At 50.2% G+C, this 27263-nt stretch overlaps 1 protein-coding gene across 2 annotated transcripts in view; it reads left to right on the top strand.

The window, feature by feature from the left end:
* The window catches only part of LOC144139484 (uncharacterized), a 76149-nt gene extending 52153 nt beyond the window's left edge, over positions 1 to 23996 (top strand). The window contains exons 1-2 of one of the 2 annotated variants that reach the window (XM_077671814.1): positions 10645 to 12582; positions 23609 to 23996. In XM_077671814.1, the coding sequence (XP_077527940.1) occupies positions 10652 to 12582; positions 23609 to 23900 (2223 nt within the window). In that variant the 5' untranslated portion in view covers positions 10645 to 10651 and the 3' untranslated portion in view covers positions 23901 to 23996. Of the gene's footprint in view, positions 1 to 10644; positions 12583 to 23608 lie in introns of those variants that run through there. The other variant, XR_013316225.1, reaches the window with a different exon arrangement.
* The last annotated feature ends 3267 nt before the right edge of the window (positions 23997 to 27263 follow it).

The following is a 27263-nucleotide window of genomic DNA, read 5'->3' as shown; positions in this document are numbered from 1 at the left end:
GGTTAGCGAGACCAGCCGCCAAGGTGCGTATTCACTTTTTCTCCGTAATGGTTAAATGCTCAACACGCCGTGTACTGATACCGAAATATGGAGGAAGGACCTCGCGGTTACTTTGCACTGTAACAGGGCGGACTTTTCCGTGGCCGGACCCACGACGTGACTACCTCGAGGCGGACATTCTGGTAGTAATTGAGAACTACCCGCGGCGGGACTCTGGACACCAGATTTTGGAGAGGATGGCTCCGCTTACTATCTTACTCCGCAGACCGAAAAATAGTGGAATGACCAAGGCGTAAAGCTGGCCAAACGAACTCGTTTCCAGGCAGCTGATTTCTAATGGATAAACATCACACATGTCACGTGGATGCTCTGTGCTGCGAGGCGTTTGCTGCCCGGCACGCAATGATTTTGCATGGCACGGAAAGACCCCAAACTGACTCTGTCATGTTGCGAAAAAGCACTGTTCTTGTGTTCGCCCGGCAAAAAAATCGCCGCAGAGGCCACGACGTGACTACCTCGAGGCGGACATTCTGGTAGTAATTGAGAACTGTCCGCGGCGGGACTCTGGACACCAGATTTCGGAGCGGATGGCTCGGCTTACTATCTTACTCCGCAGACAGAAAAATAGTGGGATGACCAAGGCGTAAAACTGGCCAAACGGACTCGTTTTCAGGCAGCTGATTCCGAACGGATAAAGCGGCCTAAAAACCGACTCTGGGTGCGTTTTACTTTTCAAATCGAAGCTTTCAGCCTCTCACCGATAATGTCAGTACGAGCAAACGCACAGCAGTAAAGCAAACTTTGTCGGTCGATGATTATTAGAGTCAGTAAAGTGAACAAAAATTAAAACGCCAACCTGCGATGCTTGGCGACGCCTCCGTTATACGCCTCCGCTAAAGGTTTATGTGCAGCAGAGGAGGGAGGTGGCGCAAGCATGCGACGGCGTGGCGTCATGTTCTGAAGTGAACGGCGACAGCCGTTACCCACAGCTCGACGTACGATGAGAATTAGTTTGCTATGCAATCCGTAAGGCTCTTACCGCCAAGACGTTGGACCTAACATCATATCTTGAGGTCTAGGACATTAGGCCTAACGTCGCAATTCGTTGTTTGACACATTTAACCGGCACCAATACAAAGACTAATTCACTGTACCCCAAGAAGCAGGTACAGATTCACGCCGTGGGCTCAAACCCAGACAGTAGGCCTGCAGAGTGCATACCCGAGGCCGCTGCGCTTCTTCTAGAAACGTTGTGCACACCTCCAGAACAGCACGTACTCGAAGTATGGGATTTGCCAACCGAGGAATCCATCAGGAGAAAGCTTCTTGTTCAACCACCGTCGTTAAACGGAGGTGCATAATTTTTTTTATCGCGCAAGCTTTTCTATTTGGTCGAGTTGAAGCATTCGTTGCAGCAATCGAAAAGCAATAACATCAGAGGACACCTGAGCACTTCTGATCAGATGGCAACACGGAAGGATGCATGTCCTACTAAACTCCGCTATGTTCTTAAGGGCCAAAAGTACCAGACGTTCTGGCGCAGCGCCGACAGTGTGTGCGGCGGACACGGCTGCGCCGCTGGCAAGGACCCGTGCTTATGTGCCTCCAACCGACCGTTGCCCACCAGCAGTTTGGCTGTCACCTCAGCAACAATGACGCCACTGCGCGTCAAGATATTCTTAACAGCAGGTCTGCGTTTACCCTACACATTGAAATTATCTGCATCCGTTTGTTCGCTCACTTAACTCTTGCACGCTACCAAAGAAACAAACGAGAACAGATTTAACGGCTTAACACTCTTACACACTGGCCAAAACACAAGACTACACCATTTGAAAGGGTTGTTATCGTTTGTTGCAACCTTTCAAAGAATGTTTTTTTTTTTTTTGCTTCAGAGCAAGGGTATTACATATACACGAAATGGATGCAAATCATTTTGCAGTGTAGCGTCCCTCAACCGCCTTGCTGCAATCAGGTCAGCTGGCCATGAAGTCACATGACACGTCGCGGCCGATGGAGACGTGCGGGACGAAGCATACCCGCCTTCACAGACGCTAGTTTCCTTGTTAGCGCCATTTCGTGCATTTGCCGCGCGCGAATCTACGCCGTTGAGACGTACCGGCTATTCTCTGTGCGCGAATGTGCCATGCAATCTTGCGCGGCACACAAAGGAACCACCCAAGGCCGCGGCGAAGTAGCGCGCGTGCTTATGCTTCGGCCACTATATTGGCGATACCTTGAGTTCTCGCTTTGCTTACCTCGCGAACAAGGCGTAGCGCCTTATACAGTGCTCTTTCCACTGTGGGGCCAACCTGCGTCTCCATTGGGCAGAACGATGCAATATTTAACCAGCCTCGAACGCCGTGCTACGCGTGGCGCTGCAGTAGAGTTGCTTTTAATCCGCTTGCCTCTCGCCACACGTCCATAATTTAGATTCGTGGTTCCGCCTCGGCCTTTGATTCTTCATACTAGGCACGCCTCACAGAGGCCATGTAGCAACGAGAAGTGCAGCATCAAGGCGGAGATATACAGAGAAGTATTTGAAAACTCACCTCTGAGCCTTAGATGGACTCGTCGGACGGTGAAGATGCAGCTGTAGTGTCACGTAAGTGGTCTTTGATGTATGGGAGGCTGGTGCATGATTGAATATCCTGGAAATATGCAACGGGTCAAAGACCGTCCACCAACATCGCCGGTTCTTACGGAGAGAGAGAGAGAGAGAGAGAGAGAGAGAGAGAGAATCCACTTAATTGGAACTCTGGTTTTAGGGTGAAGGAGTGGCGGTGGCCCATAGGGCCGCCGCGACGTCGAGGGCACGACCGGTGACCAGTTCTTGGAGGTCGCGGTCCGAGCACCCCAGAGCCTGTTCCCAGAGGGTGGGGGAGGGTAGAGGTGGGAAAGGATCGCGCGGACATTCGCAGAGCGAGTGATAGAGCGTGTCCGGCGCGTCACACAAGGGGCAGTTGGGAGAGGAAAAGAGCTGAGGGTGCGTATGCATTAATAGAGTGCGGTGAGGAAACGAGTGAGTCTTTAGAAAGCGCCACATGTGGGCAGCCTCAGCGGTGAGGGAGGGGTGGGGAGGGGGAAGTTGTCTGCGAAGGAGGCGGTAATGTTGGGTGATGTCCCGGTATGTGAGCAGTACCGAATGGGACATCTCGGGAACGCCGTGTGTAGGTGTAAAAGAAGCGCCTGCCCGGTGTGTCAAAGCTCGGGCTTGGTGGTGGGCAGCCTCATTACCACCTATGCCGGTGTGGGCCGGGGTCCACAGCAGCGTCACGGGTTCGGAAGGGGGTCGAGTGCGAAGAATTTGGAGGGCCAGTGATGAAATGGTGCCCTTGAGGTAATTTCGGATGGCGGGTTGCGAATCTGATAATATAATGAGAGGGGTGGGTGTTTGGGTAAGAGCGAGGGCAATTGCCGCCTCCTCCGCGGTAACTGAGGTCGAGGTGAGCCCGGTGGCTGAAGCTTGCGGGTCGGCGCCAGGTGTTCCTATGACCGCAATGCCAAAAGCGGGCTTGCTCGGATACTCAGCCGCGTCTACATATACGACGCTCGGGGAAGGGGAGTAGCGTCTGAGATGATCCCGGGCACGGGCTAAACGGCGACCAATGTGGAAGGCGGGATTCATATTGCGAGGAAGGGGTTTGATGTGGATGCTGGAGCGGATTGAGAGAGGGATGGTAGCCATAGGATCGAGTAGAATGGGTGGGTCGAGATGCGCTCGTTCAAGAATGCAGCGGCCGGTGGGCGTTTGGGATAGGCGAGTGATTTGGGCAGTGCGGTGCGCTTCGTGTAGCTCCGTCACCGTGTTGTGTAGACCCAGGGCTAGAAGTCGTTCGGTAGGGGCGTGTGTAGGCAAGAGAAGCGCTGCATGATAGGCACGTCTTAAAAGAGCGTCCAAGGACTACTTCTGAGTGAGGGTGAGGGTGGCGTACGGTAGGTGGTAGCAGAAGCGAGAGATGAGGAAGCTATGAAGGAGGCGAAGGCGCTCAGATTCAACGAGGCCATTTTTACGGGTCGTGATGCGTTTAATGAGGGCAATGATCTGCGTGGTGTAAGTGCGAAGCTGGGCGATGGTGTGTGTGCTGCTGCGAGTAGATTGTATGATAAAGCCAAGGATGCCGACTTGTGAGACATGGGGAATAATTGTGCCATCGATCGAGACCTGGATGGATTCGGCGGCAACGTGAAGGGAGGTGGACCGGGATCGCCGTGGAGGTAATATAAGTAATCCTGATTTGGAGACAGAGCAAGAGAGACCGGCAGCTTGGGCATGCTGGTGTACGATAGAGGCTCCCTGATTGAGGGTCTCTGCGATCATGGCATCACTACCGTTGGGCACCGATAGTGTGATGTCGTCAGAATAGATCACAGATCGGAGGTTGGGGGTGTGCTCAAGTGCGCGAGCGAGAGGCGTCATAGCCAGGTTAAAGAGAAGCGGAGAAAGGACGGCGCCCTGGGGCGTGCCGCGAGAGGGCATAGGGAAAGTTGTGGTGTGGAGTGAGCCGAGGCGCAGTGTAGCGGTGCGGTTAGAAAGGAAGTTTGTTATGTAGGTGTGTGTGCGACTGCCAAGATTGTGGTGGTTGACGGAGTCGAGAATGGCGTGGTGGGAAACATGCTCGAAAGCTTTATGTAGATCAAGTGCGAGGATGGCGGCGTTGTCAGATTTAGGTGGCTGGGCGAGGATGTCAGCGTGAATCTGGAGCATAGCATCCTGGGTCCAAAGGCTAGGACGAAAACCAATCATATTGGGTGGGAGTAGCTGATTCTCTTCGAGGTAGGCAGTAAGGCGGGTGTTGATGACATGCTCTAAGAGCTTCCCTAGGCATGAGGTGAGCGATATAGGCCGGAGATTTTCAAGTGCAAGAGTTTTGTTGGGTCTAGGGATTAGAGAGATGTTTGCGTGTTTCCACGAGCTGGGAAGAGTGCCGTGCTCCCAGTGGTAGTTAAAGTGGTGATGTGATCAATACAAGTATCGTCAAGATGTCGGAGTAGCTTGTTAGTTATGGCGTCCGCGCCTGGTGCGGTTTGGCGGCGCAGGGAACGTAAGGCGTGTATGATTTCCTCGCGGGAAATTTCAGCATCGAGGGTGAGGTTGGGAGCTCCGGCGTAGCGTGCAATTGGTGGCTCGGAGGTATTAGAGGTCGGTATGTATAGGGCTTTAAGGCGGGATATGATATCTTGCTTGGTGCCATCTTGCTTGTGGAGAAGCTGTGTGATACGTAAGGATTGGTTGGATTTGGATTTGGAAGGGTCAAGCAGGTGTCGTAATAGAGCCCAGGTGCGACGCATGTTGAGGGTACCCCGCATTTCGTCGCAGAGTTGGTGCCAGTTGGCCCGCCTAAGGTATTCGGCGTGTCGTGTAATTTCAGTGCGGAGGAGTTCGAGTCGGCGGCGCAGGGCTCGGCGGTGCTTGTGTTTGCGCCACCGTCGCTCGAGGCTACTGCAAGCCTCCCATAGATGCATCATTTTGGAGTCCACGTAGGCGGATAGGATTTTCGGGTCTACGAGTTTCTCGTGTTGTTGTTTAGCGTGCAACAGGTTGGCGACCCACTGCTCGAGGTCAGTGTCTTTGTAAGGGTCAGGGGGAGCGATATGTTGACTGTGTAAGCGAAATGCATCCCAGTCCGTTATATCCGTGTGCTGTGGGTGCTCGTCTGAAGAGATGTGTATCGTGGTGTGCAACTCGGTAATGAAGTGATCGCTGCCCAAGGTATGTGGAAGAGGGTGCCAAGTGGCAGGACCGAGACGATGTGAGCAAGTGATATCGGGGGCTGTGTCGCGCTGTACACTATTTCCTATGCGTGTGGCGAGGTCAGGGTCGTTGTGAGTGGTGAGGTGGAGTTGTTGGATTGCCTCCCACAGCAGGCGCCCTTTACGAGTTGTGCGGGAGTAGCCCCACGCAATATGCGGGGCATTAAAATCGCCCATAATGAGGAGGGGTTGGTGGCCTGCGTGCTGGAGTGCCGATTGGAAGATGTCATGGAATGTGTGTTGCGTGTTTCGGTGAGAGTTGTAGATATTAAGTACGTTTGAGTTGTCTGTGTCCTATACGTTTGGGTAGGATGGTCGTGAATATGTGTGGAATGTCGAAAGGCAGGCTGCGCTGCTCTACACTGTAGTTGCGGTGTATTAGAGTTGCCAGCTGAGGAAAATCGGAGTGTCGGTATGCTTTATAATTTAACAGTTTGACATTAGGGCCCGTTTCCTGAAGTGCAATGACTGTAGGCGTGTGAGACAGTGTGGTGATGAAAGCTTGAAGCGATGCCCGCTTCGTCTTGAAGCTGCGGCAGTTCCATTGCCAGGCTATAACGTCTTTAGAGGTCATTGTCGGCGTCTATGGGTATGGGGGCGTCCGCAGGAGTTAGGTTCGCAGGGGGCGGTGGGTTCTGAGCGAACGAGCGCATCCATTCTAGCATTTCCGAATGTAATTCTTGTGTGGACAGTTGTAGTGCCGTCAACTGGCCCTGAAGCGACGCGAACATAGATTGATATTCAGCGCGGAGCTCATGCGGAGTAAGGGGCGCGTCCGTAGAGGCTGGCTGAGTATCGCTTTCCGCTTTGCGTTTCAAGGGGGGTGGTTGGGCGGGATTAGGAGGAGTGGATGACTGAGTAGGCGAGGGCGCTGCGGAGGGGGTAGCAGGGATGGCGGGGGAGGTGGTAAGAAGTTGGCGCAGCAAATGGTTCTCCTGCACCAAGCGGGCGTTTTCTTGTTGGAGGCGAATGACTGTTTCGCGCAGAGCTCTCATTTCACGAATTACGTGATCATAGGTGGTGCTGCGTGAGGTGTGGAAGTGGGTGGGAGGAGAGGTTGGGGTCACTGGGAGGCTCTGGGGGCTCACCTGCGCTTGGTGACTGACGTGTGGTCGTCGGGGAAGTCCTTGGGCCACTTGGCTGTAGGAAGAAGGGCCGACATGGGTGACGTGAGCTTGTGTTGTAGCGGAAGTGTGGTGCAGGTGGTGGCCAGGTAGAGTGGTCGACTTCGGTGAGTGTCCATGGGGCGAAAGGGCATCCAGGTGCTGTCGAGTCACGGCAGGTGTGCTAGTCTTCCACCGGGGCTGGAAGCGATTGCGACAACCAGCCGCTCCAGTGAGGTGGGCCGCCCCGCATAAGATGCAGGACGGGGTGCAGGGGTGGTTGGGTTGAGGAGATGTGGTGCCGCAGGTGGTGCAACGGTCGGTGGGGGGTGGGTGCGGGCAGACATCCTTGCGGTGTCCAGGCCGCCAACAGGCGTAGCAGGCCTCTTGCTTCCTCCTAAAGGGGTAGCATGTCATGGTTGCGGCTCGGTAGCGGATCCAATACGGCACGATGGTACCTTCAAATAGGACCTGCACTATCGTGGAGCCATGAAGCCTTTTGGCGTCGATGATGCGTAGCGAGGGATTGTACTGTATGATGCTTTGAAGAATGGTGTCGGCGTCTTCCTCGGGGGGCACAGTGAATAGGGCGCCGACCGCTGTGGCGCTTGGTGGTGGGATGTGGTTAGCAAGCGCGTACACAGTGCCTTTCCAGTTCAAGGCAGGGAGCTCCAGGTAGCGGTGGGCTCGGTTTTCATTGGAGGTGCTCACCACAATAAAGTTGGACCAATAATGGAGACGAACCTGGTCTCCGGCATGGCGAGGGAGCTTGGCTTGGTCCTGAAGTACGTCTGCGAGACTCGCGGCGTTGACTGTGGTGAGGTCAAGGCCTCCTTGTGGGCGGAGGACCACCTTGACATCGTCTTCAGGTAGCGGGTCTTCGGGCGGAGGAGTTTTGCGCCGTCGGCGCTGATGCCGGCGTTTGCGACCGGAGGTCTGCTTGCTGTCGGGGTGTGCCGCCGTCGCGGCGTCAGGTGCAGTGGTTGCGGAGTTCAAGGCGATCTTGCGGCGGATGGTCAGCCAGCCAGGCTCTTCGAGGACTTGGGGGTCGATGTCCTCCCCCTCAACCACGCACTCCATGTGGTGGGAAGGCAAGGCAGCTGTTGTAGCGTTAGCAGCAGCGTTGGGGTCGGTGGCTTCGGCCATAGCAGGAAGGTAGGCGCGGCGCGCCGGTGAAGAGACGCTGTGCGCCGAGCAGCACGTGGCCGGCGCAGTGGTGAGTGCACGTGAGGGCATGCGCACCTGCGAAGCGGCGAGCGGACACCTGCGCCGTTCGCGTTGAGCAAACTGAAAAACCTGGTTGAGGCAAAGTTCAGAAGCGATCTTGGAGGGCATGCGCTGCACTTTACCTACAAAATCTTACTCATTTCATCGCGCTGCCTCCTCGCCAATGCGAATTTGGGTGCAGTTGTTTTGATGGCAGTGGCTCTGACATTTACGTTTTTACCCACAGGGCGATCTCAGGTTTTCGCAGCAAAAAGTGTTCACCAATGTTTGTCCGGGAGGTTGCGAACGAATATGTCAAGCCACGTACGTTATAAAACTTTGTTGTTAAGTGGAATTGAGAGGCCTTATGGTAATTGCACAGCCGAAAAGAATAGAAAATGCGGTGTAGAGATCGCCGCTGGTCTGAGAGCTTCTCTCATGACTCCATACTGGTATCTAACTTTGTTTGCTGCTTCCTGATCCTTCTTAGCATTGATTCCCGCCTATATATAAGGGAATATTGACACTTGCAGAAAAGTTAACTCATGTTAAATTTTCTCAGAACCCATCAAATGCCACCTTGCTTATTCGCGAATGTTTTGTCGCGGCTAGAATCGCCCAGTCCGCTGGAAACCATGTGCAACAGGAACAGCACCGCTCCGTATAATTTCTTTCGCGTAAATTGAGCTTAGTAGGCAAAAATTCGCGAAATGCGCGCTGCAATTTTCTAGATACCTTGATAAATTATACAGGCAAACGTGACAGCCCTTTACAATATCCCGTCACACAGACACAACCAACAGCCTTGCACTGCACTGACCACACAACTGCAGCTCCATAAGCCGTGTACGAGTTGGAAATGTGATGGCCATTCACGGGAAGAGCTTGGTGGCTCATTCATCTCCGCCCAGTTAAAAAGGAGACGCCCATAACATCCATCCAAGGGTTATCAGGTAGAGACCGCCCTTAGTCGATGGTAGTTTTCATTCGTCGTTCTCTGTGAGCACTATGCTTGCTGTGCTTTTTTAATGGCGTCGCGAACGCTAAAACGATTTCGCTTGAATTAAAGCTTGATATTTTTAGAGCTGTCGACGAGCAGCCAGTGCGGAGGACGTTCTAGATTGTTTAAGACCTCAGACAACCACCCTCAACACTAAACGGCGTCGCCTTCAAGCTGGCCGAGATAGAACGAAATCTCACGTTTTTCGGACCAGTATACAAGCAGGCTCGCGGTGCCAAAAACAGGAACCTTGATAAGTCACTTTTCGCATGGTTCATGTAATCTCACCCTGCCGGACTGATTGGCATGTCTTCATCATTGCTTCTGATAAGGCATTAAAGGCATTATTACAGTGCCAATTAACCTAATATGGCTTAAACTAGAAACTGCCCTGTTTTCATGTTGCGGTCTCGCTATTCTACCCGTGATGTCCTACATTCATCGCATATCACTAGCAATACCGCCACCGGCGAACAAAGCCCTGCCAGTAGTATCCTTACTTCATAAGTTTCCATTCAAGACCCCATATTTCTTTTCTAATCGTTGATTTAGTGTTTCTCACTCTTCCGTTTTTCTATCCATTACATTTCTTACAACTTTGCGCTGAAACATGCATGAATGGAGTTTTACTGTATATCCACCCAAATCCACGAAGGAACTATTCACCTCTCGAAACTCCATTGTCCAAAGCTTATACAGATAAAGTGCGCCAGGAGGATGTAGAGGTGGCTAAAAGGGAAAGAGAATGCTGAGGAAAGAAAATCAGAGGTGGAAATACAACGTAGAACTGTGACCACCTTCTGGTTAAAAAATAAATTTTTACCTGCTGTTGAGTGGGCAACGAAAAATAAATGTATAACCTGTACCCTTTTTGTCATTCCCCCGATATTACCTTGATACAAAGAGGCCTACATAGGTAATCAATGAACTAATTCCTCGCAGGACGATTCCTTAGCCTGGGTAGTACCTTGATCAATATGAATTATGCGGGATTTTTAAAGTGGCTCTTGGTAAGACGAACACGATTTTTTATCAGCATGATTATCGTTTCGGGGCAAACATGTGCAGCCCCTGGTGGTAATTCTAACGTGACAACAGCTGCTCGGATTCATTTGGAAGAGCGCTCGAAAATATAAATATTCTGAGAAACTCTCGTGCTGTTTCTGCCGTTGCAATAAAAGTGGTGTGAGTTTCTTACACTGCAGCATGGTGACAAAAACGTAGATACAAAACCAGGGAAAAATTTTCTCTTTCAAATAGCAAATACTTCTTTCAAATACTTTCAAATACTTCTTTCAAATAGCAAAATCCCTACAGTTGAGACAAAGGTGCGAATGTAGGAACTTTCTCCGCTTGGAATGTGCAATTGGTATCACAGTTACCCATAATAAATTGGTGGAACAGGTTCACAGGCCCCGGTACAAAAACTTATAAAATTAATATGTAACATCTGCGCTTCAAATTTTTGGCGTAGGTATGACAACGCACAATCGTTTCAACTTGAGTCAGGTAGAGCTGAGGCAATTCACTGCTGAAGCAGTTACTGTTTGCGCTGTTTCAAGGATGTAAGGTAGCGCTTATGATACTTATGCCTGAAACTGTTGCTTTGTTTTCCTTGTTTTTCATAGATGAGTTGACGGAAACTGAATGCCCGTCAGGCATTCCCTCTACCCTACGTGAAGCCGAGTTGGTAGGGCCGTCACCGCCTTCCCTCGTTGCCAGCCTAGGCATTAACGGATGCGTCACGGACGCTGTACACGACGGGACCACAGCCTGCACAGCTACCGAAGACAACAGATGTTGGCTTTTCAAGCACCTGGCTACATGGAACGAGTCGTTGCTTCCGGCACGGCTCCAGCTTAGGGAAGCCTGCACTGTGCGCCCGCAGCTGTCGCTTGTCACCAGGAGCATGCCGTACTCTGCCGAACCACCGCTGGAGATCATGCGAACAGCTTTGATGTGCGCGTCCTTCTTGTTGAAGTCACATCGCTGCATTGTCGCTGTCGACCTGTCCTCAAGACGTTTGGTAGATCTGGAAGCGCCGCTTTTGGAAGCCCTGCAAGAAAGCTCTTGGATGAAGTACTTGAAGATTCCCTACTGCGATTCAAACTGCTGCAAGAAGTTGTGTAAAGTGCTGGTATCTATGAAACAGGTGGAAGAACTGGAGATTGAATGCGAAGAGGCTAGTGCGCTACTTCAGAAGGCCATTTCGACGCTTGTACGCTCCAGTCAGTCTCTGAAGGCCCTTAGGATCCATCTAAATGAAAGGAATAGAAACAACGCCTCGGTGCTGTTGGGAGCTGTCATTGCTAGCTCGTCCCTGAACGAGCTTTCGCTGAATGATTGCGTCCTCAGCAGCGTTGGTCCGGAATACCGCAGTGCCTTCAAAAAATACCTGGGAAAGAGCGCCACCTTAACAACGTTCGAATTCGTTGTAGAAAATCCATGGCTTTCTAGCGAATCCACTCTGAACTCCGTCCTTTACGGGTTGCTCCGAAACAAGACGATCCGTATCCTGAACCTTACAGAAATTCCTTTGGACTGCAAAACCAGCCGAATTTTATCAACCCTTTTTGAAAAAACAGAATGCCTGCGTTGTGTCAAATTTATATCTAAGAGCTTCGGTGTCGTAACAGACTGTTGTAACCGACAGGACAGCCACAGTCAATGGATTTTGGCCCTAGCTTGCAGCAAAACACTTGAAAAAGTCACCCTGCCAATGCACGTATGCGATGTCCAAACGTGGATGTCGTTTTTGGAGGTGTTGTCGTCAAGCAAAAGCACGATGAAAGTGATTCTTGAAGCTCACTTCAATACACCTCATTATATAGAAAGACTTTGCAAGGCACTTCGAGAAAAGTCTCTTGATGGCATAGTTTCTATCTCGAGACAGCTGTTTGTGGATGACCGCGATGTGTTGAAGTGCAAAGCGATTTCAAATGTTTCCTTGTGTTTGGAAGTACCTGGGAACATTGATCATTGGCCTGTTCTGGACGAACTGCAATCGTGCAAACATATAACATCTGTGGAGCTGAGAATAACATGGCAGCACAACGATACACTGTTCGTTGCCATTGCGGCCTACCTGGAAACGACGATCACGTTAAAAGAGCTGTGTTTCTGTACACGTTACCCAAAAGTCCCGCAAAAAAAGGACTTCAGGTTGTGGTCATTATTCACTAACGCTCTAACCCGGAACACAAGAATTCGCCAAATTGATATACGCGTCATCGACTTGGACGAAAGAGCCGGCGAGCTCTTGGCGGACGCTTTAAATGGTATGAAGAGCCTTTGGAGAGTGTGCTTGTATACTGGAGACAGTGCTCGACACAGCGCTTTCGTTCGGCATTTGTGCATTGGAATCGCAAACAACTTCACCATGCTCGACCTCACCTTGTTCTGCGGAGAGTTACCGGAAGGAGTAAGGGGAGAGTGGTTTGTGGTGGACGAGACTCTCAAGCGAAACTGCGACCTGCTTACAAGAGCTGCTCAGTTTGCTACCAATGCCCTACGTGGCAGGTACGTGCATTTCAGTTTATATATCACAGAAACGGCCGGAATGGCCACACATTCCCAAATATATTTTCGGTCCATTCAAATAATTTGCGTTATATTCCAGGGCCAGCAAAATGTGTTTGTGTTGCCCATTATCGCACCCGACAGCTTCCTCTCTCTTCAATAGATACTGCCCCTTATTAATCTTCCCATCAGTTGCAAACAACAAATGCATCATGAGTTTAAAAATTATGCATCAAGATGTATTAAATCACGGCTGGCCACACGAAACATTAAGATGCGCGTCTGAAGTGGCTAACTTGCCGGTTGGATTCTCCATTTCGTTGTGTTCTCTCGCTTGGGCGTTTTGTTCACAAGTAAAATTAAACTTAATGTGATCGATACATGCAATGTAAAATAGCACTGAACAAAAATAATTGTATTTGTGAGTGGTAAAATATCAACACATTTATAGTGTGACCACCATGTTCACCATAGCTTGTTTATACTGTGACATAGCATGTTCACCAATGCTAAAAGATGTTTGCAGGTATTACTGCACCTACAGTTCGAGTGAAATAAATAACGTTGGATATTAGGTCAGTGCAAGGAGTTATCACCAAACCCCAAATAATTCCGAACAAACTTACAGTACACGAGCTTACTAAATTGATTGGCCAAATGTGGAGGTCCAGTTTAATGTTTGAACTTAACAGGAGTTATAGAAAATGAACTTTTGCTAAGTAATTTCGATTCAGTCATGGGCTCATTGAAGATTCTACGGTGACGTCCAAACTACGGATGTTCTCGGGAATTTCAAATTGAAAAAAATTATGGAAGAATAACCCGTTGTGGCGATGAGGACTACGAGCATCTTCCGTTGCTGTTAGTTTGAACGGTTATAGAATATACAACCACTTACCTCAGCTTATATACGTTTTAATAGGCCGTACTTGTTTAAATCAGATATTCTAAAATACTGTCTCAATATTTCATATGATGCAATGCGATACAGTATAGTGTCTGGTATTCACGACGTTGTATAGAGAAGGACGATAGATGTCTAGTACTTGTGATATCACTGAGAATATTTAAGTAATATAGCAACTGTTAGAAACTTCCCTACTTGTGTCTTTAACGAACTGAAACCTCGAGGGTCTTTCGCTAAGTGCACATTTTTTTTAATTTTCACCACTTTCTCGGTGTTCACAAAACGACCCCAGAAGGACTCTCGGAGATATAAAATGGCAATGCCCATAGAAAGTTTTAAACCAGCAAAAGTAACACTTAACAAAACAGAAGTAACGTAATACCAACAATGACGCTGTCGTCACTGTCGTTGCGATAGCAAACGCTGGTTATTTATTTCCGGCTGCTCCGCCTCCACAAGTGAGAAATTTCCGGATATTTTTAGCCATTTGCTTACAACCATCAAGTTTGGTAAAACATTGCAGTGAGTGCTTATGCACACATTTTCCCGGTTCCATACCCTTCATACCCTAATTGCTAAAATGGCTTCCACTGTTTTTTTTTTTTTTTTTTTTCATTTACGTAGAGGTCCGTACGGAGTGTCGATGAATCGGCCTAGAGTGGCTGAGGGGTGCGACGCGCCGCATATGGAAGCACTTTCTTTGCATTATTTTTGTCTTTCTTGCGGGGGCAGCGGGCACAGCTTAGGGCTTCGGCTGGAACAGGGAATCGGTTGGCCCTAATTCTCAGAAGCATGTGAGGGGCCGGGGCCATGTGGTTTCACACCGGGCGCGCTGATTGTCCAGGCTGAGGCGCGGAGCCTGTAGCGGCCGCGCAGTGGCCGGGTCATAAATCGTCATGAAGACGCGAAATCAAAGCGGCGGCAGCGGCGGTGACCGCTTTCTTTGAAACTGTAACGCGCTATGGTTTGTTTTGAAATGAGTAATTCGGGGATTACCGGAAACGGAGTGTCAACTGCACATAAATTCTCAAACCGTTGGCCGCGGAAACGGGCATGGTGCAGCGGCGGCGACCTTTGGTAAACAAGCGGCGACACACCGCAGCCGTTTCTTGGCATGTGGGGTTCGGGGAGTGTAGCCTTGTCGGGCCCTTTGATGCCACTTCCGAAATCGGTGTAACAACGCGTCAGACTTGGTTTCTTTGTCTTTCGTCTCGCGGCTTTTCGTGCGAATCCTTTCTGAGTATTGACGTCTATACTCGGTGACGACTTAAAGGAGTACTGACACGAAATTTCAAAGCTGAGATAACTATGTAAAACGCTTCCTTTTTATCAGGAGATATCTCCCAGCAAGTTTCAACAGCAACCGTTCAGCGAAACATATTTAAAATCCATTTTAATCTTCGCCCGCACGAGAAAGCCCAGAGCGGGCCGACGTGACATCATCTGCTACGTGCCCCAAACTGCCGACGTCGGGGCTCCCGTGACGAAGCCGACGCGCTGGCTGTGGTTGGCGCGCGCTGCTCGGGCGTGTGTACACGTCATAGTTTTGGGACTGACGTCATGCTGCCCGGGCCTGTGGGGACGGCGAAAACCTCGGCCGGTCTGGGCGCGCGCGTGCGCTCGCTCGCGCGCGCTTCCAGAGAGGCAGCGATACGGCAAGAATGGTGACGTCATGTTATACATGCTGTCATGGCGGCCGCTCGGCGTTTTTCAGTCGAAACCGAAACTGGCACGAATAAACGACGCCGTAAATCAATGTTTACGCTGCGCTCGACCGTCTAATCTGTCATTCTATGATTAGTGGGCTGGTAGGCACGCATAGCAGCGAAAAAAAACGTAACATAAAAATTTCGTGTCAGTACTCCTTTAAGAACGGCACCGGAAGTTGCCGCTGTGCCTCATCACCGTAGCCGGATGTTTCCCCGAGCGGCGCAAGTAGGGCGTTACTGGGAATATTTAGAACATGGCGTGAGCCGTTCCCATGATTTTGTGGACTCAATATGCTTATAAACGACTCCAGTGACGACAAACAAACTGCGTGAGACAAGGCAGACGATATCACGCATTCATAGAAAACCCCTTTCAAAACGCACGCGCACTGACGTCACGGGTCCGGCGCTTTGGCGCAGTGATGCACTACATGAGGTGGTGCCGTTCTTGAGTTGTAACCGAGTATAGTTTGCGTGGGAATGGGAAAGGAGTTTGGGACAAGGGGTGGGCCAGTTGCTTAATTATGAACTCCGCCTGTGGCGGCTGTGTGCCCTATGAATGGCCAGATATTTTCAATATGTGCCCTTCTCTGCCTCTTTGGTTCCGCCTTTGGTTCCGCCTCTTTTTTTTAATAAAACCAAAGTGTTTGTTGTAGAGGTAGGAGAGAGCCCCGCTTGATGCGGGCTCTTCTCGAGCTTTCCTCGAGCAATGGTACTGCGGTGTATGCTGTAACTTAGCTGTAAATATTGTAATAAAATGTACATTTTGCGGAGTAGACCGTCGTCTGCTATGTGCCTTCGATCAGCGAGCCATCATCAACATCATCGAACGATCCCCCATCGGATTTCAAATAGGTACAACTGTTAGAGCAATCGACCGTATTATAGAGGGACAGAGATTCCTTCTGGTTTCGCAGTGAGTTTCGAGTAATACTCTTACGTTGGCAATACCGCACCTAGAATCACAGATTGAAGACCTGGCAACGCCGACTTCAAAGCTCGCACACCCGGCATCCACCCCATTCGGAGACCATTAGTGACCATTGTGGTCTCTCTACCCCACAATATGCATTACCCTAGCATTGCACAAGGCATGCACTCATGCACACTGCGAGGAACCACCGCGGGTTCGAGCTATTTGAGCACGCTCACGATACTGAAACGCCGTCGCGCCAACTTAACACCGCCTCTGTTGGGCAGGTGGAGAAGGGGGCGACAAAGGAATATGCCCGGGGTACGGAGGGAAGACGTTTATTTTATACTAACGTACTACTCACATATTTTACAGACCCAATTACATAATTTACAGTAGCGGTACGCACTTCCCTTTAGGTGAAAGACGCGATGGGGTGCCACGCGCAAGTGTGGGAGTCGTCGGCGAAAAACCAGTGGGCTCTTCGGTCAGGGCAAATTCCGGGGTGCGCGCACGTTGTGCGCGCGCGCATCGCTGGGCTGGCCAGATCGGCTCGCAGCAGCGAGGAAGACGCGGCCCATTCGCTCACATGCGCGTACCGCACGGCGTGTTCGTCGAGTCACGGCCGCTCGATGGAAACTAGGTCCGGCCTGCTCATTCACGCGCCGGCAATGGGCGAGGGCGTGAGAGCGGAGTTGTCAGTTGCCGCCGCTACTTTCGGCGAGGGCGCCACGCATCGGTGACAGCTCCCGCGGCGGTCGCTTCGGGGCGCCTACGGAATACCGACGGTCATCGTTCCTTCAAACGTCGTTCACTCGCGTTGTAACATGCGTATCTGGAAAATAATAACACCACAATTTACGGCAAAGACATGCCTTCAACATCTAAGAATTTCATCTGTTTGACGGCGGTAAGTAATTCTTGCTCGCGGTTTCAAAGGACGAAAGCGATGCGACCGCTCCCGCGACCCAGTTCCCGCGATGTTCGGGAATATGACTGTAGATGTTACAATGCCAATTCGGTTTGAACACTGCAGCCTGTTTGTGCTGGAAAATAAAATTCTGTTAAGCTGCCATTCACCATATGCTAATTGAAGGACAATGTTAAAACGGCCGTGTTTTAACATGGCCAAGCACAGGCTCAGCAGCACCAGGGCTGTCTCATGTTTGAATTCAGGTACGGTAATTTTGCCCCGAACTACGTGTCCCCAAATGCGGAGAAATAGTTGGCCACATCACTTAGTAAACCAGTTATTTACTCGTTAAACAGGGACGTAAAATGCTGAGATGCGCTGCAAACCTGATTGTTTTGCTAGAGAAACACCTGCGTGCTATCGGTAATGTGTTTGTGGTTTGCTTTCTTCTTTCCGTATTTCGTTTGAATCGGGGTTTGATTTCGCATGTGCGATCGAGTGTCCCGTATGTGTGAAATTTGTTGTGTGAAGTCTGAAAGGCCGCTTGGGTGTGTATTCAAAGATGTAATAAAAACTGCGTGCGAGTGAGAACTTGTGTATTTCTGCGTGATTCTATGTCGTCTAGCATTTGCACTGCTTGTCGTGTTTCATTTTGAACAGCAACGAATTAGCTCAGCTTCCAGTTTTAATAATCCGTACATGTTAACTTCAGGAGAACAGCAACGAATTAGCTCAGCTTCCAGTGTTAGTAATCCGTACATGTTAACTTCAGGAGAGTGGAACCGGAATAACCCGGGCAAGCAACACGGTTGGAACACGGCCCCTCGATGGGATCCATCGAGCAGCCGTGGTCGGAAGGATTAATGCGGCTTGTACCATCGCGCGTGGGCGACGGGCGAGGTCATGAAAGCGAAGCTTACGGTTGCCGCTTGTACTCGCAGTGGGGCGCCACGTATCAGCGCAGACTACGGTTTGGGCGCGAAAAGCTGCAGTGGCGGGAGTGTTGAAGCTCGCGTGAGCGCTTTGAGCTTTTCGTTTCGCATACTTCCGCGCATTGCGCGCTTAATATAACGTACTAGTGTGCTTCAGGCTATGAAATGCCTAAGTACTGCTGCGTGCCGCGCTGCAAGTCGAATTCCTCGAAAACCTCGGACGTCTGCTACCACGAGTTTCCGGCCAAAGAGCAACTCCGTGACGCCTGGCTGCACAACATCTCCCGTCAAGGTATCGACAAAGGCAGCCAATGGAAACCAAGCTCCCGATCAGTCGTTTGCTCGCTGCACTTCAAAGAGGATGACTACAAGGTGGGATTGAAGCGCAAGTTCTTGCTACCAACAGCTGTGCCGACAAGATTCCCGTCGTACCCAACGTACATGCAGCCGGGAAGCCCGAAAAGAAGGAGGGCGCTTGTTCGGCCGCCGCTCGAGGCGTGTGCGCCGTCATCTCAAGCAAGCAATGAAGAGCAAGTGAGCACAACGGCTGCAGAAAATCAAACGACCCTAACTGGGAATGAAGAAAGACATCAACCGATGCCACCGCACTCACCAACAGATGCAGACCCAATCCTCTACTCTCTCACGGACAAGCAGTCATGCGGCAAACCTAATTTTGGGACTCAAGAATGCCAGACTTTATTCGATCTGACAGGCTTTATCAGTGATACCAAGAAAAATGCCCACCGCCTTCAAATGCAAGCAAACAGACTAAACGAAAAACTACAAAAACTGCAAGAACGCTGCGACGAACTCCGCGAACAAGTGAAGAAGTTCGAGGAGGATCGCGCTGTGCAGGCAGTTGTGAAGATTCGTGACGCCGCAAAAGAGGGTGACAAAACCGCTAGGTTTCTTCTGAGCAAGTGGAGAATTTCGACAAAGCCAGACCAACATGGCAAGAGACAACAGTAAGAGAGTGCCTATGGAAAGCGTGCTCTCGGAAAGGGTACGACCACGTGCGTTCCAGAAACCTTCTGAAGTTGCCTTGCAGAAGCACGCTTCAAAGATTCGTTGGATCGTCCACAGGCGAAACTGGAGTGACACGCCTCATCAGGGAACGGCTGCAGACGGAAAGGCAAGGTTTCCGTTCAGATAACGAGGCCTACTGCAGCCTCATCGTAGATGAAATGTCAATACAGCAGAAGCTCATTTACGATCGACAAGTTGACAGGATCTTTGGCCTTATCGATGCTCAGTGTGAAGGGCCAGCACGTGCTAGCGAAGTGGCTAATAGGCTTCTTTGTTTTGTACTTCGCGGTCTGTCAACGGTGTACGTTATCCCGGCAGGTTACTTTTTCACAAAGAACCTAAAACACGACAATCTTCTGAATATGACCCTTCATGTCATGAGGGCAGTTGAAGAACCGGGTTTTCGGATTGTGCGCATCGTTGCGGACAATCATCAGACCAACACCGCAATGTTCCGGGACATGTCGGAGGACGGCACGCTGCAGCATGTTGTGCCGCACCCCATGCGCGAAGGAGCACCCTTATTCCTGTCGTTCGATCCAAGCCACCTCATCAAGAACCTTAGAACCAACCTGTTGGAAAGGGAAATGTCTGACGGAGTAGGGCCAATTAGAGGTGGTTTTTTCTTGAAAGAGCTCCACAACATCCAAGAGAATTTGCTGGTGAAGCCGGTGCGCATTTTGAGCAGAGCTCACGTTGAGCCGACAAATTTGGAAAAAATGAAGGTGTCTCGTGGTACGGCTATTTTTTCTCCGGTAGTAATTACCACCCTTGAGTACCTTCACAGCAACCCACAGTGCCACAAGAGCGCTAAGAAATTCGGAGACTGTGGGTTAACCATTACTTTCATGAAGTATGTTGCCCGATGGTATGACCTTCACGATATTGCTGGGTGGAAATCCAGAGAAGCGCCGTTTGTTTCAAGTGATGATGAGAGGCTAGCGTGGCTCGAGGTTGATTTCGTCGCCTACATTGAAGACATCAAACATGAGAGCATGGAGGCTGGGACGAAATCCCTCACAAAAGAGACCCATTGTAGGTACGGCCTTACTATTCGCTCTTTCCAGCGACGCTAGTGACGCCGCGCGGAATTTGTTCGAAGCCGGGAGATGATGATCGGCGGACCGGTCGCTCCGGCGGATGCGGCCGGCGGCATCCGTGAGGGCTCGCAGAAGCGACAGGAAAATTGTAATTTCATATATAGTACTCGACAATGCCGTATAAATAATCTGAAAATATAGACTGAACGAGCGTTCATATTCTCTCAACTTTGTTAAAGCTATATAAGCTGCATGTAAACGAAAGAGTTTTCAGACTCATCGGTGTCTGCTGCGGAGAAAAATGGAAGTCCTTCGGACCCACGCGTTCGTACGTAGGGCCTTAATTATTCTTTACTGAATTACGCCTGCCACATTTAATAGTTATTTGCGGTGAGGACGCTGATTTTGTAGGCTTTTTGTATAACCTTGTGATCGTCTTTTTCGGGTACTATTTACAATCACTGCCGCATAATATGTCAACCTATCTTCGCTTATCTGTAATTAAATTGGCTCAATTCCACTGCTTCCAAACATGCTTTCATGAATTCCTGTACCTTTGATTGTATACATACCTATCATTTTTGTTAACTTCAGTTCACATTCTTGACTTGTGTTTTTCCTTCTTCAAACATTGTATTTGCTGCGTTTTGACTTCTTACTTCTGTTTATTTCCTTGCGCATTTTTTGTTTCTCTGTCGGTAGTTCCCCTTTACAAATTATGTGCTCCCCCTTACGCTATGCCCTTCCATGGGCCTGTAAGGTATCCTGCATGAATAAATAAATAAATAAGCAGTAGAGGCTGTCCAATCCGCTTGGTTTTAGTTCAATAAAAAAACAACTTAAAACTTTTTGCACGCGAAGGCAAGAAGCAAATGTGGGGATGTGTTTATTGATTAATCATTGAATATCGAAATAAGTGTGTCTAAGCGAGATGTTTTAGAAACGACAATACTGTAACTGGGTCTGGTAGTTCAAATGCGAGCTCTTTAATGGATTTGGTAGCTCCCGTTTTCGTTATGGTAATAAGGATCGACGCACTAAAAACCTTACCGACAGTCAAATCAACATAACGTAATTTCAGTCGTAAATTAGTTTTTAACATAAATTAAATTATCACAAGACAGTAGCACACCCGTAAAGTACTGCCTGTAGTTTAACAGTGTACGCTTCAATATCACACGCCAGTGTATGCTACATGCACGCGTAAATACGTGGGCTTACAATATATATATATATATTTCATATAATGCTAACACGTTCGTTTGTACACCACTTGATACGACGTAATGGGAGCCTCTTTTTCGCCGTTTGCTACTCAATGTCGTGACTAGGTTTTACTACACCCAAGCAAAACACCGCAATACGCACATATCGCCCGCGCATGGTGCGCACGGGCTTCTGCTTAGTGTGTACGCACGGAAACGAACACGCCTAAAGTAAAACGTACACTGATGGACGTACACTGCAATAATATCCCAAAACTTGGCGTTGCACATTCTGTAGCAGGTAGTTCGCCCAATAAGACGGGGATGTTATCAAACCACTTCCGTGCGGCCTGGGCCATGCACAGCGGATTGCCTCGCACACAGCGCTTTCTACACCGCAACAGACACCCTGAAACGAATCGAATATTGTCTCGCGATCAACAACGTATGCATGCATTTATTTTTCAAGAAAGTAGTTGTTTCAAGTGGAGCAATGGGCTTTTAGGCCGCTACTGATTCTGGCACTCATGTTGCTACGGTGGCCCGATCACCGTCTCGTCCGCCATTGCCGTTTTCTGCAGCGCCACCTGTAGGGGCTGGAAAGAGCGGTAAAATAAGCGTAGGGATAACAGGAGCAGCCTTAGGCACGGGCCGCAGCCGGAAGGGCTGGTGGGCTTTCGCCGGCGCAACAGAGTTGCAGCCGGCTGGTAAAGAAAGCGTCACATACCTTCGGCCAACGGCTTCGGCGTCCTGGAAGCGTCTCCCCGAACGGACCCCCGCGCAGGGGGGTCCGTTCTCGCCGGGACGCGAACGCAGGCGCGTTCGCGTCCCGGCGAGAGCGGGGTTTCGGAATTGTTCAAACGGGCCAATGAGGTGAGGTTAGCTCCCCCACCAAAGCGGAGCGCCCGCTGCTTGACAGTGTTTTATAGCCGCAACGGCAGCCTTCATTGATTGATCGATTGTAGGGTTTAACGCGCCGACGCAACGCAGGCGATGAGGCGCGCCGTAGTGGAGGGCTCCGGATTAATTTTGACCACCTGGGGATCTTTATCGTGCGCCGAAATCTCGTACACACGGGCGTTTAACGGCAGCCTTCACCTCAGGCAGTAGTTTAAGACGGCTCGGCTGTGCACAGTGGCGCCGAGACGAGCCGACATTTCGGGGAGAGAGGGGAAAAGCGCCGCGCAACGCCACAAACCCAGTGCTCGCGCAATGGCTTGGGTGTCAGGATCTCCACACCATGCGGAGAATGGTGCAAGCACCAAGGTGGCGTCGGCGTCCCGATCTAAGCTCCTTGAAGTCGCGTGTTACCGTTAGCAACGCCAACTCCCGGTGCAATGTGCACGTGATGCAACTATGCAGAGTACGGATTTTTCGTGCCGTAAAAGATTCCGATTGTGGTCTTGATGAGGAGAAGCAGAAAAAACTTCTGCGCAGCCTGCAGTAGGGGTGCAAGGCTGGAGAAGCAACAGAGCTGGCGTCCTCCCACCGCCACCGCCCCCCCCCCCCCCCCCCCTTCCGTCGGAAACCACGCTGTTGCACTTCCTATGGCTTTCCGAACTTCGCGCTAAAGTTCTCCATGACTAGCAGGAATGGAGAGTTTTAGAAAGTCCGCAGGCTTTCACATCTCTCCCAAAGTGGGCTGCGTTATCCTGCGCTAGAAGCCGCGGAAAGGGCTTCGCCAACTCCGGGCTCCTGCTCCTCAGTTCAGGCGCGAACACACGTGAACGGTCGAGAACAGCACGTGAGTGGCAACGTCGCGAACAGTGGGAGGAGCGTTATGGCAGGTCGAGCTGGCCGACACCCGGCGCTCGGCTGGCTGAGCTTTCTGGAACGATCCACGGCCTAACTATAAGGTTAAAAAACTCCGCTGTTAACATTCATTTGCAAACTGCCAGAGGGTATAACCCGTGGTCCTTTCATACAAATCCTTCCCTTCGCGAGAATGCCCTTTATGCCTTCTGTTTCCCTTCGCGTGAACCAGAGGGCATAAACTGTAATTAGTAATTCTTGCCATAATGTTCCGCGGGTCGGTAGTAGTCTCTAGAAAACCAATTTCACCTTCTAAAAGTACACTGCGCCTTTATAGCGAATGCTGTCAAGACACCGAGTCGGGGTCTTCAATTGTTAAGAATTTATTTGCTTAAAATGCCCGCTATGTGTGAATTATCGCAGCAGCACTTGAAGAACCTCTTTAGCGTACCGCGTTATTTTTTACCTTGGACGGGTTCTCGCGCTGAGATCTTGTAAAATTAATTTTACGAAGCTTTCAACACTGACAGAGCTTGAACCTTATTTCTTTTGTTGCTTGTGGTAGCTTGTAACCTCTTATCGCATTATCAACTCCCAGGATTGTAAAAAAATATTCTTCTTGTCAGGTTCGAAGCGCAAGCCCTGGAAAGAATGCACCGTCATGCCGCACTGCCGGAAAAACTCATGCGAGTGGCCACCGTTGAAAGTGCCCACGCAGCTTCCATGATTCGACGAGCGTTCCGGAGCATCGAAAGCTTGGACGGCTTCATGAGACTCAGCGGAGTAGTGAAGGAACGGGTGGTCTGCCTTCCAAGCAGCGATGGTCGGCCGCAATTGGACGACCTGAACGAGTACTGCTGGAGAAGAGTGCGGCGGTACCTGCATCTCGGAGATGTGCACTACTCCGGCCTGCCATAACCATCATGGACACGATGTTAATCGACTGATTTCCATCCACTGGGACACTTTCTGCCAGGTGTTGGACCATCTTTCTCAAAACGAAAGTCAATTGTGCCAGGCCGATCCAAGGAGTGTAGGAGAACAGTGGTTGCGTCGGAATTGCTCTATTTTTTGTAAATCTCCATTGATAACGATGGTTGATGAGCCTGTGTGACCATGTACATTGCTAGGAATGTCATATTCTGGCGTTGGAAGCCAACGTTAGTTTACAGCTAGCTGGCGTTCTTTTTTTTTTTTTTTTGCTAACACAGTTTCGGTTTTGAACTTTTGAGAAGATCAGCTTGAGAAAACTTCATTAAGACTTTTTTTGCTGCCTCCAGTTGTACTGGAATGGTTTGTCGAAAGAATGCTGGGATGCCCAGATTGGAAACAAAACATAGGGACACAGGTTACTCGTTACTTGTGTACGGCTGCTAATTGGAGTGACGCATTGATGCATGCTCATTCTTCCTATATATAAAGTGCAATTCCGCCTTTCACGGCAACGAGTCAATCATACACGGGAAAGTTTCCGGGGATAAAAAGATCCTGAATTTCAATGACCGGGAAAATATTAATACTCGTTTATTCGCCTCATCATATAGGTCAAAACCAATAACGCGCACACATATTTTATATGCACTAACACGGATAATCTTGAAAGAACTTAAAATTTCTCGTTGCACATCGTGTGATTCATTCGCTTGGAAAAAAAATTCAAGGGTTCTACAGCTTGGCTAATCTGAAGGTATGATGATCGCGAATCGGTAAACTTGGGCGTAACAAGATAACCGCATTCAAGAAACACTGCAGTATTACTAGCATTAGCAGCACTACCGAGCTTTAAAGGGGTCCTGAAATACCTGCCGCCGATGCATGGATGTACATGTAACCAAATAAGACAATGTATTAGCAATCTCCTCCCGCAAGAATTTTGTTAAAGCGATGAGTATTAGCCGAGAAATCGTAAATCAAAAACCGCGCATTATCGTCGCGCCGCGTTTCCTCCTCTTTTCAACTGTTGACGGCGCGCGAGCACTCCCTCCCATGATGCTGCGCTAGTCAGCGGTGACGTACTTCCGCATTACGCTCCTCCGACTGCCGTCTGCTACGGGCAAGTTTTGTTGACACCATGAATTCCGCACTCCGCTCAAGGATGGATAAGCGAACGAAAAATCTGGCCGCATGTGTGCGGTGGCCTGGCCTTGCCCTTTCGCGGTGTGCGTTGCTGCAGTGCAGCACGTGACTTTTAATCGGCGGCGAATTCGCAGCCGCTCGGGGTGGATCGTGCGCTCGGTCCCTTTCATGCACCGCGCACTGTTTATCCAAAAAGCGCCGTATCAGATGTGGCCCCGCTGGTGCCGGGTCTTATTTTGCGGTGGTGGTAATTCCTGCCGGCGCCATGTGAAAAAGACATTTTAAACCGATACAGAACCCGTGCACAAAACGCTTCAATCATGTGACCAGTTCAGCTTGGGGCGACGAGTGGTGGAGAGCGGCAACGTTGACAAAACATGCTCCGGCGCGGCTCTGAGCTTTCTAGCGCTGGAGCGAGCGCCTTTCTTTGACGATCTCAAACATCGGTTGCCTTGGCAACAAGGCACAAACCGCCGCAGAAGTCAGTTACGGTTGCGTGATCCCGGTTCAGCTTGGGGCCCCATCTCGCGACATGTGGGCACTGCAGGCGTACCACTCACTCTCATTAGGAAGTGTGAGATGCGTTTGGCATTACAGGAGGCGATGGTGTGTGTGTTGTGGACGCCTTTGTTTCGCGATGAAATGAGACGTTGTGCTTCTGCGGGTGGATAGTGCTTCCCATGGTCTGGATTATCTTTCTCGAGCGACGTACGACTCAACCTCGCATGGGGTATGTGCAGTGTGCGTGGCTAAAAGCCATCTCGGCTTGCGCGCCAGAGTTAAGTGACTTGCTGTTCGTCCCCGCAAACCGCGCGCGAGGTGAGTGCCGAATTTACGGACGGGCAGGAGGAGGCAACCCATCATCTGTCAATCGCGGTTCAGACTTGCAACGCATGTTGTGACGTTGTGTTCGTTCGAAACGCATCTCTGGATTGTTTTGAAGTGGAAAAAAATGTATCCGTCAAACCCGGGCATTCGGCTCAGGGCCTTCTCTGCGATTGCACGAAAAAAGTGCCACGGGGCTTCAACGCTTTCTTTATGGAACGTACTCCGGTAAGAGAATATCCATGTCGTGTTATGGCCGTGTTGCATTCAATACGAACGGTTAAGCGTTCGTTTACACTTGTTTCGTGTGTCGTAAAATGTTCAAGCACTCCGACACCCCCCGGCAGATCAGCCGGCGAGTCGACGCTGAGCAGACGACTCATCTCTTTGCCGGAAGTGCGTGAAAAAGCCGCCCAATAGCAGGATGTCTAGCTCATGACGAACATCTGGGAATCGATGATGTAGACATGTGAAGATGGCGGCGTCCAAAAACACGAAGGCAAGGGTGAGAAAAAAGCGACAAACTTTGCAACAAAAGTGTGAGCTTTCCGCTGCGCGTAAAAGAGTTTTACTTGGCCCAGATGACCTTGACGACCCAATCTAACGATTGCGCTACTTCATTTAGTGTGCTCAAAATGCCTTTCAGGGCCCCTTTAAAAGCTCGGTAATCGCCACAGTAAGACATATGGGTACTCCGACCTCCAGGAACGTCTTTCAGAGGACACCCGGCCGCATAAGGAGTATTTCTGAGGCCACCTTCTAGAATTCTCCTCGAACTACCTGCACTTCATGAACGCCTTGATTCCCGGATTGCCAACTGGGGTGGCGGCATGTACGTTTAAATACGCGCGCCAAAACAAAGGCCAATAATAATAATAATAATAATAATAATAATAATAATAATAATAATAATAATAATAATAATTTATGATAATAATGATCTTTATTGCACAGGAGGTGAGTGCAGAGGGGTAAAGAAGTAAGAGAAAGAGGGACCAACCTGGGTGGCGTGCTGGGCGTGGCAGATAGGTGAAAACCCGTACGCAGAGCGCCTGCCAGCCATTCAACCAGGAAAGGGGGGGGGGGGGGTAAGGGGAGGACATAGAGCGGTTAGCCATAGGCATTACAGGCATCTTGCAATGGCTCTGCATAGCGCCCTTACACGCTTCACGGTCCGTGGGGAGAGGTAATCGCACACTTAGAGGAGCAGAGAGAAAGTCCCGCTCTGCTGCAGTTATGGTTCTGGTGGTGGACAGTCCTCGCATGCATGGCTTCAGGTTGGCCAGTTCGCTTGTTAACACGAATAGCGGAGGAGAGGTAGGCGACTCCTAGAGAGCTGTCAAAACAGCGGAGGGTACTTGCTTCGGGGTATTTGGGTAC

This window comes from Haemaphysalis longicornis, unplaced genomic scaffold (genome assembly GCF_048455015.1).
Source record: "Haemaphysalis longicornis isolate Haplotype H1 unplaced genomic scaffold, Haemaphysalis longicornis Haplotype H1 scaffold_5, whole genome shotgun sequence".
In the NCBI taxonomy this organism is placed as follows: Eukaryota; Metazoa; Arthropoda; class Arachnida; order Ixodida; family Ixodidae; genus Haemaphysalis; species Haemaphysalis longicornis.
This window is presented reverse-complemented; position numbering and strand designations above follow the sequence as displayed.